Source organism: Sparus aurata, chromosome 4 (assembly GCF_900880675.1).
Source record: "Sparus aurata chromosome 4, fSpaAur1.1, whole genome shotgun sequence".
Classification (NCBI taxonomy): domain Eukaryota; kingdom Metazoa; phylum Chordata; class Actinopteri; order Spariformes; family Sparidae; genus Sparus; species Sparus aurata.
This window is the reverse complement of record NC_044190.1, coordinates 27676520-27690552: the sequence shown is the minus strand read 5'-3', so window position 1 is coordinate 27690552 and position 14033 is coordinate 27676520. Positions and strand designations below refer to the sequence as shown.

General features: G+C 40.6%; 1 protein-coding gene across 1 annotated transcript in view; it reads left to right on the top strand.

The window, feature by feature from the left end:
• The first annotated feature begins 998 nt into the window (after positions 1–998).
• LOC115580577 (chromodomain Y-like protein 2) overlaps positions 999–14033 on the top strand; it is a 34446-nt gene continuing 21411 nt past the window's right edge. The window contains exon 1 of the mRNA XM_030415088.1: positions 999–1284. Coding sequence (XP_030270948.1) covers positions 1261–1284 — 24 coding nt within the window. The 5' untranslated portion in view covers positions 999–1260. The remainder of the gene's footprint in view (positions 1285–14033) is intronic.

The following is a 14033-nucleotide window of genomic DNA, read 5'->3' as shown; positions in this document are numbered from 1 at the left end:
TGAAAATAAAAGGTGGGTCAAGGGCCAAAAGCAGGATCCCAATTTCCTGTAGTACACCTTTTTCACAGCAGCCATTTTGACATGAAAGAGAAGGTAAACACAGGTGTTACTATTGACGTTAGTAACCTCGGTTTACCTACTGCTACTGCACAGTGTCACTCACACACACAAAATAATTAGGGAACCTACATAGTTAAATAGCCTTATACCTCACAAAAGATTATACTGCAAAAAATTGTTATTTTATATAAATCTTTTCTAATAAATCTAGATTTCTTTTGTTTTTCATGAGAAACATCTGGTGAGCCAAATTGCATTTCAATCAAAGCTCCACTTTGGATAACCCTGATCGGAAAGTACAGTATATGGATGTTCATCACACTGTGACTACATCTTCAGTTTGAGCTGCATCATTTCAAAGTCTCCAGTAACCAATAAGTCATGAGGACATGCTAGGTCATGTTGTCCAACAACAATAATGTCATGATAACCCGGGCAGTGGTGTCCTTGTTGAATGAGATCATTTCATTGGCTGCGACAGGGGTGATTGTAAAATTAAAATAATTCATGCATTGTTCACATGCCTGCACATTATTTATAATAATAATGATTAACACACTTTAACAAGGCCTATATATTGTCAAATTGATGTAAATGTATTGTATGGTAAGTGAACTGAACGACAGCACAGCGTTTCAGCCTCCAGTAAGTCACCATTCATTACAAATAGCTCCAGTTCATTTGCTCTTGATGCGTCCTGATGTCTCTAAATGAGGGTAAAAATGATTCCATAAAGTGGACGGGTACAGGTAGAGTTGTTAGACAGGACGGGAAGTCTCTCAGCTGGTGTCTCTGAACACATCCAGCATATCACCTCCCGTTGAGTAGTTGGATTGCTACAGAGCTCAGAGGAGCAGGGCGCATGCAGACCATCAGGCTGTGCATTTTTCTTTTTTCTTTCTTTTTTTTTTTTTTTTTTTTTCAGTGCCGGGGACTAATTTTCAGTCCTCCACTTGGGTCTGGGTAAACAGCACCGCCCCGATGGTTTGCTTGTTTTAAGTGTGGAGCGATCCATCGCAGAGCGCCGGGCTCGATTGACACTGTCTGCTGATCTGCTACTGCGGATTGCTCAGAATAACAAGGGCTGCTCGCTAATTCCCGTCTATCGGGGCTTTCGCCGAAACACCGAGAGAGTAGGGTCCAAAAAAAGAGCCAACAAGGCAGGCAAGACCGCCGCGCCGCCGGAGTCCGCACCCCAGAATGGCTTCGGGAGACCTTTACGAGGTAGGAGAAGAGCCCGTCCGGGGGAAATGCTCTGTAATATTGACGAATAATGGAATTAGGAAGTAAAGGGGAGGGCGTCGCGTATGTAAAAAAAAAAGAAAAAAAGAAAAAGCGGTGTACTAAGCCCTTTAACCAGGCGAAACTAACCCCTTCTCGAGGTTTTGCGAAGACGAGGCTGGTGAATGTACGCGTGTACTTTACGTCGCTTCTGGTACACTTTGACAGTAATTCTTTCGCGGCCGTAGTTGAACAGACGAGATGTCACGTACGGGGCTTCAACTCCTCAGGCTGTCGCCGAGTTGAAAGTCGTGGTAAAGTGACAGCGGCGCGGCGCGGAGCGGACGGACATGGTGAATAGCTACAGACAGGAGTGATGGTCCTGAAGGTGCGCGTGCATGCCAGAACATATTCTGTCATCACAGCCCCCCCTGTCCCTCCGCGAACAAAACACACACAAAAAACGCTGTGACTTGTTTGCTACACAGAAGATGAGACGCCGGGTTTATTTTCGTCGAGCCGTGTCAACAGGTCTGCGTGAGCCCTCTGTGTGTGTGTGTGAATGTGTGAATTTGGGGACTCGGTGTAAAAGTTGCTGAAATTGGGTGGCACGAAGGTCACGCCGCCCTCGTGCGCAACATCACTCCTTGGAACCGGTGCCAGAATTCGCACGATCCCACATCAAGCTGGACCGAACTGAAGCCACTCACTGTCATTTACTAGGCTTTTGTTATGGTGACATGGTGTCATATGAACAAATAAGTTTTTAAGTACTCAAAATTAGTTAGACATCTTAGTATTTGACCTGATTGTTTACTCTGTGACATATCTGAATTTCTATTTTTGGTCCTCCATGCACCCATCTCCCAATATCCCTGACTTATTTTGAGTAGTGTGTATTTCAACCATGCCACATACCGCCCTTGTGCGCAACATCACTCCTTGGAATCTGTGCCAGTATTCGCATGAAGCCCTGTTTCTACATCAGCTGGACTGAATTAAAGCCACTGACTGTCATTTACTGGCTTTTGTTATGGTGACATGGTGTCATATGAGAGGTGTGGAGGGGGATTCCGTGTCTGGTGACCTCCAGGGATGAACATTTAAGTTTATCTCTTGTTAAAAGTACACATTTCTAGTCAGAAATGAGATGGAATTGTTTGGATAATTCAGTGTGTCACTTGATTGTTTACTCTGTGACATATCTGAATTTCTGTTGTGTTGTTCTGTGAATGTTTTTGGTCCTGCATTCACCAATCTCTGAAAATCCCTGACTTATTTTGAGTAGTGTGTATTTCAGCCGTGCCACTTTTTTCTTTGTGCGCAACATCACTCTGGAACTTGTGCCAGTATTCGCATGTAGCCCGGTTTCTACATCAGCTGGACTGAATTAAAGCCACTTACTGTCATTTACTGGCTTTTGTTATGGTGACATGGTGTCATGTGAGAGGTGTGTAGGGGGATTTGGTGTCTGGTGAGCTCCCAAGGATGAACAAATAAGTTTGAAGTACACATTTCTACTCAGAATTAGTTAGAGATGTTTGGATATTTCAGTGTTTCGTCTGATTGTTTACTCTGTGACATATCTGAATTTCTATGTTGTTGTCCTGTGAATATTTTTGGCCCTCCATGCACATGCGTTTACACACCCATCTCCCAACATCCCTCACTTAATTTTGAGTAGTGTGTCTCTTAACCATCCATCTGCAAAGAAACTCTGGGATCCTCTCATGAGTGTTCGAGTAGATAACATTATCTGCTCGCAGCATGATGAGTCAAGCAGACATCAGTTGGAAGACAATAGAATAAATTTGTGAGAAACAGTTGGTAATTGCCGTTTAGGCCCAATGACTAATATGTTTTTAATTATTGCTCTTTATCCTGGAAACACTTTTAATTTGGAATATGATGACACAGTGCTGCCAAAAAAAGGATCTGTGGAGTCCATATTAGTACACACCCCAACCTCCCACCTCCGCCCCCAGCCTGCCATATTAATGGTTTTGGGCTATTGTCGGTTTTATTTATTGGCGTTTTCTGCTGTAAACAATATATTACAACATGGATTTTAACCTGCTTCATTATTAACGTTTCTTTCATTGGGGTAAACCCTCTGAGCAACAAAACTTACTTGTTTAAGGCCACTTTCATGTCATAAGGTTCAGTAGTTACAAGCATCTGAGTGGGGAAATAACGTACACGTCAGCCCGGAGACAAGTGAATGTTGCGTTACATAAATGATTTAGTGGTGAGCGATACTCTACTTTTGTTTTGAAGTCGGACTACCTGATTGAGCATGCGGTTTATTCCACACGAACTGTTTTGGTTTGATGTGAAATCTGCCTCATGTGGCTGCCTGTACCAACAGGTTGCCGGTTTATAACGAACGAAACGTGATTTATTTTTTGCTGGTAGCAATGTGTTGGCAGGCATCAAGAGTCTGTGTTTGGGTTGTTTCCCCTATACGATCATGACAACAGCGCCACGGGTGACAGCTCCGCTCAGACTGGCCAAATTGTGAGGCTGACAAGAGCTCGCTTGTGCTGCACCGCTTCAATTGAAAAAACATTATAAAACACATAATAAACATTTTAATAAAGAGGACGGTGACACATATTGTTGGTGTTTATGGCAAGTAATAAGCTCGAGGAGTCTTTACATTGTGCCAGCGCCAATAAACCAGCTATTAATGTTATGTGAAAGTGCTTTGTTTTGTGGTTGGTCAGTTCCTTGTCATTCTGTCTTATTTAGTTGTGTCCTATTATGACAGTTTGGGATTGAGTGAAAGAGAATAACACAAGAGATGTAGTATAAGTATCGATAGACTCTTGTATGTTTATTATATTTTGAAGAAAGTTTACACATTTATACAGGAGGGATTCACTCATTTCATATGAACTGGGCCAACCTCGCGAGCTGACAATAAGTCTGGAAATTTTCAATACGGGACGGACATCTTGACATCACTCATAGGTTCCTAAAAAAAAAAAGCGTTGTGAAGCCTGGGTTTTGGTCATTAGCCGTCTTTAGAGCTCCAGAGATAGAAAATCCATATTTTGGAAAGAAGGCGGTGGGGGAGTGAGGGAGATGGAGCTCGGGGCTGAAAGGCTGTGGGATGAGCCAGCAGTGACCTCCATGGCTGCGCGAGAAAAAAAACATGGTTCGATATTGAAAAGCAGTACTTTCTGGAAAGTGAAAAATAATTCAGTATTTGACCTATAATGATCTGTCCAGATTCAGTGTTCAGTCTAAAAGCACAACAGGACCGTGGCTCGTGCTCCAGTGGGGGTGTTCCTAAAATACAGTGTCACTCTGAACTATTGAATGCTTTATTGACCTTTCAGTGAACAAGGCCATTGTTCTCTTTTTTAGTGGAAACTAGAAATAACAAGTGAGTTGTGTTGAACGTACGATGACATCTAACCATCTGTAAGTAATGTTTGAAAGCATTATTTTTCAGGGAGCAAAAGTCAGTTCTTGCAACAAGGAGTCCTCGCTTAGGAGTGATTTTTGGAAACTTTTGTCTTAGTATGTAGGCGTAGTTGACCCTGTTGCTTGGTGTGACACATTCTTTCAAAAGCTTTGATTGATTGTCGAAAAAAGAAAGTCAAAAAAATGCAAGCCGGGGGGGGGACCCTAATCATAGGATTTTGAGACTATTAATCCAGATACGCTGGACGCTTCTGCCGTTGCCATGGTAACCAACGTCAGTGTTTTGATTTTATATTTATGCAGTTCATTAAAAATCCCAAATAACCCAGTAGTAGTAGTGTAGTGTAACATTATTCAGTGTGCATGATATTAATTGTCATTAGTAATTCTTTCTTAGACAAGGAAATTTAAGCTTGATATTTTTGTGCGTCACAGCTCTGATCTGAAGTCACTAGCACCGTACAGAACCAGTGACGTGTGGCTGTGCGACGGCCAGGCTTGCAAGTTAGAAAGCTAGCAAGATGTCAGAGATGTCAAGTGTTTGATTTGACTTTAAAATGTGCAAAGATCACCCTAAAAAGTTGAGTGCCAGATAGGCCACAGGAAACTTGCATTTCACGAATCTTCTGCAAGTTTGATTTATCATCTGAAAACTGTAGGTAACAGCTTGGTGGTCTTGCAATTGCTAGACATTCTTCATGGTTTACATATTAGGGATTTTGGTCCTGTTCTGATGTAAAAACAATAGGCCTCCTCGGCTGCCTCTGAAGCTGCAAATATCAACCTCTCACTGAAGGTTTGAAGGGCCGGAAATGCTGTTCGGCACAGCCCTACCATTTAGTTATAGTGTAATAATGAATATTAATTTATGTAATGGATATACATTTATTTGCTTACATTCATTTATAATACTAGTAATTATTAGGCTTCCTTGATGTAACATTTCAAAAGGACAATTCCATCCCGGTGTCGGATCGCGAACCAAGAGGCAGGCCTTGGAGAATATAGTGCAGCAGATAAATGCCTCATTCCCTGTGGTTGTGTGCACCAGTGAGGAGTGCGATGTGTTGCAGTATGAAGCGACAGGAGTGGGGGGAATGTGAGAGTGCAGTAATTGGAAGGTTGCTGATGGAATCTTGTGACAGACTCAAGTCATCACAGCTGCACTTCCGCATTTTTAAAGCTGCCAGATATCTAAGTGTTGTGATCACTAATATCCCTTCACGATCTGTGACTGTGATCTATGACACTGTAGTGTTTCATTAACTCCTTGTCATTCAGTATTTGGAGAATATTTCTCCTATGTCTTTGTCTTTCCACCGTTTTCTTCTCTGCTTAAGAAACGCGCAGAGTTTTTGAAAGTTTAACTCCCTACTCCAAACAGTTTTTCACAGTAGGAGCTCTCTTAAGATACTTTGTGAATAACTTTTATCTCTACTGGGATCTACTTTTAACTGTAAGGGAAGGTTCTGAGAAAAACTCACAATCCTAAGAATTTTATTTGAATTTCATCACTAGGAGAAACTCTTTGTAGGAGGAGGCTTAATGAATACGGCCCCAGAAGTGTTAACGTGCAACAGAAATTGCTGTGGAGTTTGATTTCGTTACATGGGTCAAGTTGCACTAATGATGTAGGAGGAAAATCCCCAAACTGGCAAAATCAGCGAGTTCTCCGCGTTCACTCCTGTGTCATTTTTTTTCCCTCTCAGTACGGACCAGATGAAACGAGCAATACGATTCTTACTTTCAGGTCATTATATTTGATTTGAAACATAATTATGAATATTATATTCCATTATTGTCCCTAAATGTGACACGCTTTAGCAAAAAAAGCGGCACAGTTCTTACACACCGCTCAGTGGACACACACAATGCTTTGTTGCTAGGCAACACAGTAGTTGTTGATAGAGTTAATGTACTCACCTGTGTGGACAACATTTTGTGAGCTTTGTGCACTGCCAAATCCTCCTGAAGCCACTGTTAGTGAAATGTTTTTGCTTGACCGCTCTCAGTGCATTTTAAAATCAGTCCACTCAGCCTCTCTGTCCCACTGCGCTCCTCAAACTTGTCAAACGTTTTGAGCAGGATGAGGCTTACTTTCTTAAATTAAGTTAAAGTTTATTTTATTTGTCAGGCTCTTTCAAAAACAGCTGCAGCTGACCAAAGTGCAGCATAAAGCCAGAATCTATAAATAAGAACAAAAAAAATTCCAAAGAATCAAAGATAAACACAGTGTAAAAGCAGAGACAGCGGGAGCAGATCTGACCCACAAAGGCAGCCTATAAATGTAAAAGCAAATGTAGAAACAACTGCTGAATCTTCCACCGTGAGCCTTTTAGCATTTAGCCTCCTGCAAATACCAGCACACACCTGTTGGTCAGGCAGCATCTTTTGTGTGTTTGATTCAGGTCACATAGTGTGCTCGACGGGTGGCGCATTAAATCAGTGATTGATTAAGGTAGATGTGATCTTTTTTTAACTATGCTGAGGTACAGTGTTGCAAACCAGTGAAGACATGAGACGGATCATCACTTCTCCTCTGGACATGGAGCTCTGCATCAGCAGCTTCGTCTCTGCTGCAGCTGCCGATTTATCACCTTTCTTCTGTTACATTCTCGCCCGTTAATCATGCCTTTTCATGTCACTTTATTTTTTTTTTAACAAAAATATCTTAACATCTGCTTGATAGATAGAAAACAAAAGCAAAGACATTCACGGTACCCTGATGGAGTATAGCGAGCCCTGTGTTGCAATCAGAAATATGACATTATGACATGAAATGTAAATGTGTGCTCCTAATGACCAATTAGTGGCCGTTGCCTGGGGAACCTTACCTTTTGATTATTTTCTAATGATTTAACTTATGCATAAGAGTTTTTTGTATAGTTACTTTATTCCAGGGTCTAGATCCTCTTTATTCATGATTTCCACATATAAAATTAGATGTAGATTAAAATAAAATAAAAGCACCATGAAAAATTATAATAGCCAGCTAGAGTTGCATAACAGCATACGGATATGCAAATTGGCAGCTTAAGTCTTCTGCTGACATACAGGCTTTTCAATCATGCTTGAGCAACACTGGGTCATCCCTGATCACCATCAGGTTGACAACATTATTATAAGCTGCTTGTTCAAATATGTAAATCAATAAACGAGCAGCCCATAAATGTTACAGCAGCAGCGCATGACACACATTGATGACACATTAAGGAACAGGCCTGAATAGCCGGAGAAGTACATGACAAATGAAATGTAGTTAATATTAACTTTTCTGCTAAGTTTGTTTTTTTTAAGTTATTTGATGCTACAAAAAGGGGCTGAAGCATCATGATTGACAGCTGAACGCCCTGCATGCTGGCATTTGAGCAAGCAGTTGTAAGGGGTGAAATACCTCGATACCTTGGTTTCACTGCCTGATGACTACTGTTCAATACTACAACGTCACCTGTGCAAGATGGCATCACTCATATCCGCAATTTTTTTGGCCTAATTTTTGCACCTTTCAGGGAAAGTGGAGAGGCTTCATTCATCTTTATATAATTTCAGTGCTCTTAGTGGGGTGGTACTCTTACATTTTACTCATTGGTGATAGTGACTTTTGTTATGTACTAGCACTTGTCACAAGCTGCTGGTACTCTTTTCCACCCTCTTCATATCACACTGGGGGCACGCAGGAGGACAGAGCGCACTGCGCCCAGACATGGACTTCCAACGCCAGCTTGCATTCTGCTGCAATCCTTTCAGCATTTGTTATATTCTGAGTGTGCTGCAAGCAAATCTGGCAAGAAAACACACTGATAATCTATTAGAAATAGTGTCACTGCTCTGGCCCTTTTAACGTGTCAATAGTGTTGCAGAAAAGGCAAATTCTGCTAATATATTAAAACATAAAATGCTTTACATTACTTAGTCTTGAGGTCATTATAAAGATCAGCTCTGTCTCCTGATAGGAAAGGAGCAAAGGAGCAGAACTGACCAGAGAAATGCGCTTCAGAACAGCCAGGCCGCCTAAGACCACCAAGCTGAAAGCACAGCTGTGACTCTCAGGGCCAGATTTATTGAGAGAAAATGGCTTTGCGTGAATGTGCACTGTGTAGTGTCTGATTAACCAAGACAGCAGTTTATTATGCAGTCAGTTGCTGGAATGATTCTCTGTGAGTGAATGAGGGCTCGTAGGTTTTCAGTTCAGCAGTGAGGTTTCTGTACGATCACTGAGGTCAGAACAGATGTGATAATGGAGGGGGTGTGGTCTGTGAGGGATGTAAAGACGGGCATGTAATGTACATCCTTACGTCACTGTTTTGTGTGGTTTACAGGTGAAACGGAGCACACTTCTGATCACACCCAAATATGATGTTAATGGACATTACACATCTCACTTGACATCCCTGACAGACAGTTGTAGCCCATGGTGTTCTCACTATGTTTTGGGCTGGAGGATGCTGGGAAGGAATTTGGCAGCTGAGGGGAGGATATGCCCTCCTCCACTCTTCCAGCTCATACTTAATCGTTAAGTGTTGCTAAAGTTCTCTGGTGTTTGTGAGCAGCTTGGCCCTTCTCTCTTCCTCTTCCACTTTTCTCCTTCTTTTCTTTGCATGTGTCTCTGCTATGCTGTTACATGGTTGAGTGTGACCTCAGCTGCGATTGTGAGCATTTGAATCTCCGCTCATTTCATGACACCCCTTCAGCTCGCCCATCAAAAGCTTGGATTTCAAAGAGTCTGAGAAAATGATTAGCAGTTGCAACCACATTTCCATTTAAACTGCAGTTTAAACTTTCCATCCACCCTACATTTCTGACTTAAGCAACAATAGTAGATGTCAGGTCCCCTCTATTTTCCAATCAAGTAAGTGGGTGGAGAAGCACATGAAGCTCCATCTGGTGATTTTTCACACTTGTGTACCTTCAAATGAACAAGCAGGCATGTTTTCAAAATCTAGCACAGTAGTAGAAAATTCTGAAAATTTGAATCGGCCTAACCGAAAGCTGGATTTCCAGCCGAGGCAAGGGGCTTATGGTCTTGTCATTGTATATATTTATAGTGCAGTTTCCATGTTTTGTACAGTGGTAGCTTACTCAGGAGTCACTACCAGTTATCTCTCCATGAACAAGTGAAGGAGTGAGGCAATTAAAAATGTAAAAGTTACAGTAACATATTTAGTGCAAAGTTCTGAAAGGATATGGAATTTTGTTGTGACATTTTTTGGTTTGGAAATGCACCCAAATAAGGCGAAAGAAAACAAGGTAGGGTTTTTTACTTTTAACAAACAATTAAGTATATGAGTGAATTTTCCAGTTACAAATAGATGTCTGACCTTGGGCTTGTGTGTGTTAATATGCCTTAACACCACTTACTTCTTCCTACTATTTTGTAATCGATCATCAAACATGACATAGCACATGTTCTTAGAGTGGAAACGCTAAACAGAAAAAAGGTTCTCTATTTAGCATAAATACATGGACAAATGTTCGCGGGCATAACGTTTTAGTTTTATTCATGTTACATCCAGTGTCATTGCTGGACTTCCTTTCTCTGACTCTCTCCCAGAAGTCAGGGTTTCTCTGGGTTTAGACATTGTTAGGAATATTTGGGATAATGTCAGTACACAACTCAAGAAAGTATATAACAAAGGCCTGAATGGGTTAAGACATTTTAATGCAGGATTCTTTAAAAAACTCTGTAATTGACTACAGTTTGACTGGATAGTTGTAATCTATGGCATGTTCAGGGCTTGCCATGAAGCGCTTTCTGGTAAGGACAAGTAGGTGAAAACGAATCGAGCATGATGACAATTTTCTTGTCCAGATTTATACTGCAAGCTGTTTTTTTGGGAAAAACTAGCAGCCAGCCAGGCTAAGCAAATTTGCCCAAAGTTGCCATAGCCCAGTTACATTGACTTACCATCAACCAATTTATATGTTAACAATAGAACAATAACATTCTCTGCCTTTCTACGAAATTAGAAATAAAGTATGTCCATTGATCCATTATTGTTTTCTGACCAAACGACACACGCTCAGCTTCTTGTAAAACGATGGAACCCCTGGAGATAGCAGTGCAGCAGAAAGGTTGTTCTCAATGTTTGACCTACTATGTAATACCACAGCAGGGCACACCCACTTATTTTGTTGTCCACATACACATGTGCATGATTTAAAATCAATTCAGTCATTAATTATTGCCGTTACCTTTTTCAAATAAAAAGGCTGCAGATAATTTATTTTCAGTTGCGTTTCATAATACATTTCAGCAAATTCAGGATGCCATTGACTAGTTTAGCACGCAATAATGGCGCAAAACACTTAAAAAGTAGTGCCCCCTTTTCTATTCATTCAGTCAATTTTGAATCGAGAACCGTTTCAAATCAAAAATTGATTCCGAAATGAATCGGAAAACTAAAAGTTGAAATTGGATCGAATTCTGAGATTGCCAAAGATTCACACCCCTTAAAATGTTATTATGATTCATAATGAACTTTGATCTTTCACCTTAAATATCAATAAGTCCTAAAAACTATGGGCTATCTCCAACAGAGCACATGCTTCTAACGTACACACAGCCAATAATAGCTGTAATTATTCATAGGGTGGTCCAATTTTACTCAAATTTCTACATGTAAATAATTCCTCTTAACAGCAGTTATAGTTGTGATCTTGGGCAGGAAAGAAGAGACGCTTTGATCATAATAGAATTGGGCACTATAAAATATATATATGAACATAGAAAATATGGATGTGTCAGAAAACATTATACCTAAACCTCCCTTCACTGATATATTGTTTTCCCACTTGAAGTCACCTCAACAAGTTTTAAACATTAGCATAATATATTATGACAGTTTCAGTTTACTCATCCAGCACACATGGAGTTATATTTCTGGTGAATTTAAGTTCAGTATTCACTCACACTAATGCTTCATTTGTGATCACTGACTCCGGATGTAAATATCTGGCTCCTAATTTGCTTAACACTCAACTGTTTTGACAATCCGGTCACTAACATTGTCTGTCTGTGATATGGTGCCGGACAGATAGTATGCAGTCAGTGTATCTGAGCATTTTCACTGAAAACAGCTCCAGGTGGATGTTAAAAAACTGTGCTGAGAGAGCAATGAGACTGAACCAAAATGATAACATTTCTGGCAGTGGGTTCGGCATTATGAGTGACCCATTTCACTTCACACCTAACCGAACAGGTTTTAGGTCCTAAGTTAAATTCAGTCCTACAAAAGTGAAAGCAAAAATTTAACTCAGCCAAAACATCTATGCCAGCGTGACCATTCTTTGCATTGTAAAACTGTGTGCGTCAGCAACTCTGGTATTTACACTCGGTCAGCTAAACAGGATGTAGCAACGCAAGATGGAACACACGTTTACAGTGAGCACTTAAGGAAAAGAAAATTGCTTTTTACTTAAAAAACTGTGGTTTTGATGATTAACTAAACCAGAGTTGATTCTGAGTTCTATGTCTGTTTACAAGTACACACACTGTGAGGGCTACAGTAGCTGAAGGGTCTAGGGTCTCCCTGTTATAAACATACAGATTTCACTGAACATAATGATTTTGCAGTTTATTAAAACATTATGAATCGAGTATATTAAGTTGGAGTCGGGCATCACACTGTGATGCTGGGAGTTATTGCATAGAGCTGAATGTTTTCAGGGGTTCTGGTTGTACTGTTGTGTTTAGTACTGTGTAGCTTGTAAGTGTTGCTGGTTATCATTTTACTGGACTAGACTGGTACTGGTTTCTAGACATATTTGACTTGTCTAATGGGTCACAGATATAGGTATGCATTTTATTTTTTTATTTTTAATCCGTCTGGCCAATTGATCAGCACCATCAAGACATTTTACAAACTGTTGTTATTTGTGGATCTTTGATCCAATAGCACCTGATGGCTTGCTTTTAAACTGGCAGCCCCTGGCTTTTAACTAGCAGCTGAATTAAATTTACCTTTTTAAGACAGCTTTATTTATAAATTATAGGCAAAATATTGTGTTTTATGTCCCACTTACCTGATATTAGCTGTTATTCATAGTACTGTTGTTTGCCAACTGCAAAGCAGGTGAAGGTGATTCGGAGTGTGGCTCACAAAAGACACAGTTTGGATTCTATCACAGTTTGAGTCAAGGTCCGAGTCATTTTTTAGATCAGAACAAAAAAATCAAAGTGCTAAATTAATTTTAAAATGTGCTCCCTTGGCTCTGATGTCCCCAATAGCACCATCTGATTGGTTACATGGCCAAGTAGTAGCCCGTCAACATTGAAAGCCACTGTCATCACTACTGTCATGGAAGTCATGACTTTATAAAGTAACAGTGGCAGTAAAACTGCATTTCATAATATGATGGTACGAATCTACAATTAATCTGTGGTTCAGATGCCTGCTGAGTGGAGTGGGGTGCGATGGGCTGTGTGGGTAGAAGTGGGGGCTACAGACGGTCTTTACGTAGGCAGAGGTCTCCATAAAAATGCCCTGAAAACATTTGAAAAACTAGACAGCTTCATGTAAACGTAGTCTTACTGTTTGTTCCTCATGTCAACATTTGTACTGATGGTTTGTCAGGATTTATACACAGCATGTGATGAACACAGTACCGTTACTGGTTGATGTTAGAAGAGACTATTGCCCTCACTGTGTCTGCCAGCTCATACTTTCTGAACCTCTCCAGTCTGTGTACACAAGTTTACCTCACGATATTTCTTCCCTTCTCCTCTCCTCTCTGTCCGTGTCGCTTTCTGCAATGGCGTTAAGTGTGACATTGTGTGAGACTGTAAGCAACCTAATCGCCTGTTCATTTCTGTGACACCCCTGCGGCTCGCCCTTCAAAGGCTGTTTACTCCTCTTAATGTGCGCAGCACATCTGAGAACTTGATGAGCACTTACTACCACAGCTGCACTGAAGCCTCTTATGAAACCTTCAGAACATATTCAATGCTACTTCTAAATGTTTTGTGAGTATTGTTTAACATACTCCTACTAAAATTTCTTAAAGTCTTAAAGACCGAATATCTGCATTCAGCATTTGTCTCCAGAATAACCGCTGTGAAATTAGAAGATCCTTATATGATGCCTGAGGATGTTGTAAGTGTGATTTTTATAGCGTGTCATGTGTTTGGCCGCATAACTGTACTCCTTATGTCAGCCAGTAATACGAACTTTATTTTATGTCAATGTTTAATGATGGTGTATGTATGACATGTCCTGTGTGTTATATATTATACGTGATGAGATGATGTGTCTGGCTGTGTGTGAAGCTTGTTGTCATTGGGTTAAAATAAAACAAATTAATTGAGGCCTCCTGGTTTCTTC